This window comes from Etheostoma cragini, chromosome 19 (genome assembly GCF_013103735.1).
Source record: "Etheostoma cragini isolate CJK2018 chromosome 19, CSU_Ecrag_1.0, whole genome shotgun sequence".
NCBI lineage: Eukaryota > Metazoa > Chordata > Actinopteri > Perciformes > Percidae > Etheostoma > Etheostoma cragini.
Window position 1 is genome coordinate 8,726,915 of NC_048425.1, and position 1,515 is coordinate 8,728,429.

The 1,515-nt window shown below is 44.4% G+C and overlaps 1 protein-coding gene across 1 annotated transcript in view; it reads left to right on the forward strand.

Moving 5' to 3' along the window:
• The window catches only part of mtmr1a (myotubularin related protein 1a), a 22,677-nt gene extending 22,494 nt beyond the window's left edge, over positions 1 to 183 (forward strand). Inside the window, exon 18 of the mRNA XM_034857361.1 lies at positions 165 to 183. Within this exon, the coding sequence (XP_034713252.1) occupies positions 165 to 183 (19 nt within the window). The remainder of the gene's footprint in view (positions 1 to 164) is intronic.
• Positions 184 to 1,515: the final 1,332 nt, after the last annotated feature.

Sequence of the window (1,515 nt, forward strand, 5' to 3'; positions counted from 1 at the left end):
TGGAACACACACACACACACACACACACACACACACACACACACACACACACACACACACACAGGATATTATTCTACTGTACAGATAAAGACTACAGTACAAAGTTGACACAGTACATAATATTTCACTATTATTCCTAAAATGACAATATTTCTAATTGTCAGTAACCAGATCCAGGTTTAAACTGGCCCTACGTTTCTTTAAACAGGGAAACCTTATGACAACGGGCTAAGGGCCACTGTTGGTTTTAGTATTTTATAGTATTTTTAGAAAAAAGGTTTAGTGTTATGAGAATAATATTGTAATTTTAAAGGAAAAAGCTGTAATATTATGAGCAGTGACGGTGGCTCGGCAACAGGGTCTTGGGAGGGAACTTGTTTTGGTGAAACATTTGTATCTCGGAAAAAACCCGAAACGCCACATACAATATCAAATGACTGTTGACACGATACAGTAACGGGAGCTATTGAATTAACTCAATACATGGTTAAACCTTAGAGTGCGTACCAGCGTCCCCACCAAATGTCCCCGGTAGAGAGGAAATGCCGTAAACATATTCTTGGTAAATCTTTACAATCATTCCTCAAAAGAACCACGCAGGCCTGCCTTGTTGCACCTTCCACATTTTCTTCCAGACTTGACATTTTCAGTGTGTTGCTCGCTAGCTCGAAGGTTGTTGTGAACAGAGTTTTGTAAGGCGAGGGCTGCTGGGTGTTCTGGCGATTATCTAGACACACCTGTCTTCCCTGATGAAGATGCAGACCACATGGATTGTTTTTTAAGGAGACTTGCATTTGAGTATCTGTGCAATGAGCCCTTCACAAGGTGGAAAAAGCACAGTACACCTGAAGTATCCAAAGATCATCACAGAGACGCTCCTGCTCTATTGTCCCTAAACCACTTCCTTCAACCCTACCCCCCCTCCATCAGCGGCGGTGTACCTGGGGTCTCATGCGGGGGTTCCAGCGGGCGTAGTAGGCGGTCCACAGCTCCAGGTGTCTGGAGGAAACCAGCGGATACAGGACATGGTGCTCGTAGTCCACGTAGAAGGGGTTGCTGAAGTCCTCCGGCTGGCTGTTAGGGGACAACACTCAGCAGTCAGAGAGGCGCCCCCCCCACCATCGCTCTTACACCCCAGTTCAGACCAAAGACCGCCACACCGGTGGAAACTTGCAACTGCCGGTCCGCAGCGTTCTGAAAGCCAGTTCACACCAAAGAGACGAGAGGAGACGGTGCATCATCTCCATAGCAACGTCTCTTTGTGCTTCTGTTTCAGAAGTTCTAATACTTTGATAGGAAACGTAAAAAGTAGCTCACCTAAAATTTAGTCAGAGTAAAAGTTGCAAAGTTACTTTTTAAAATTGTATTAAATGGCAGTCTTTTGCGTTTTGCTAAGGGCATAAAGCCAGATAGCGCTCTGGTTTTGAGTTTGTTGATGAATACTTTGCCGTAGCAACAGTGCAAAGTATCACAGAGCCTTTTTATACTTCACACAAAACATACTTAGGTCAAATT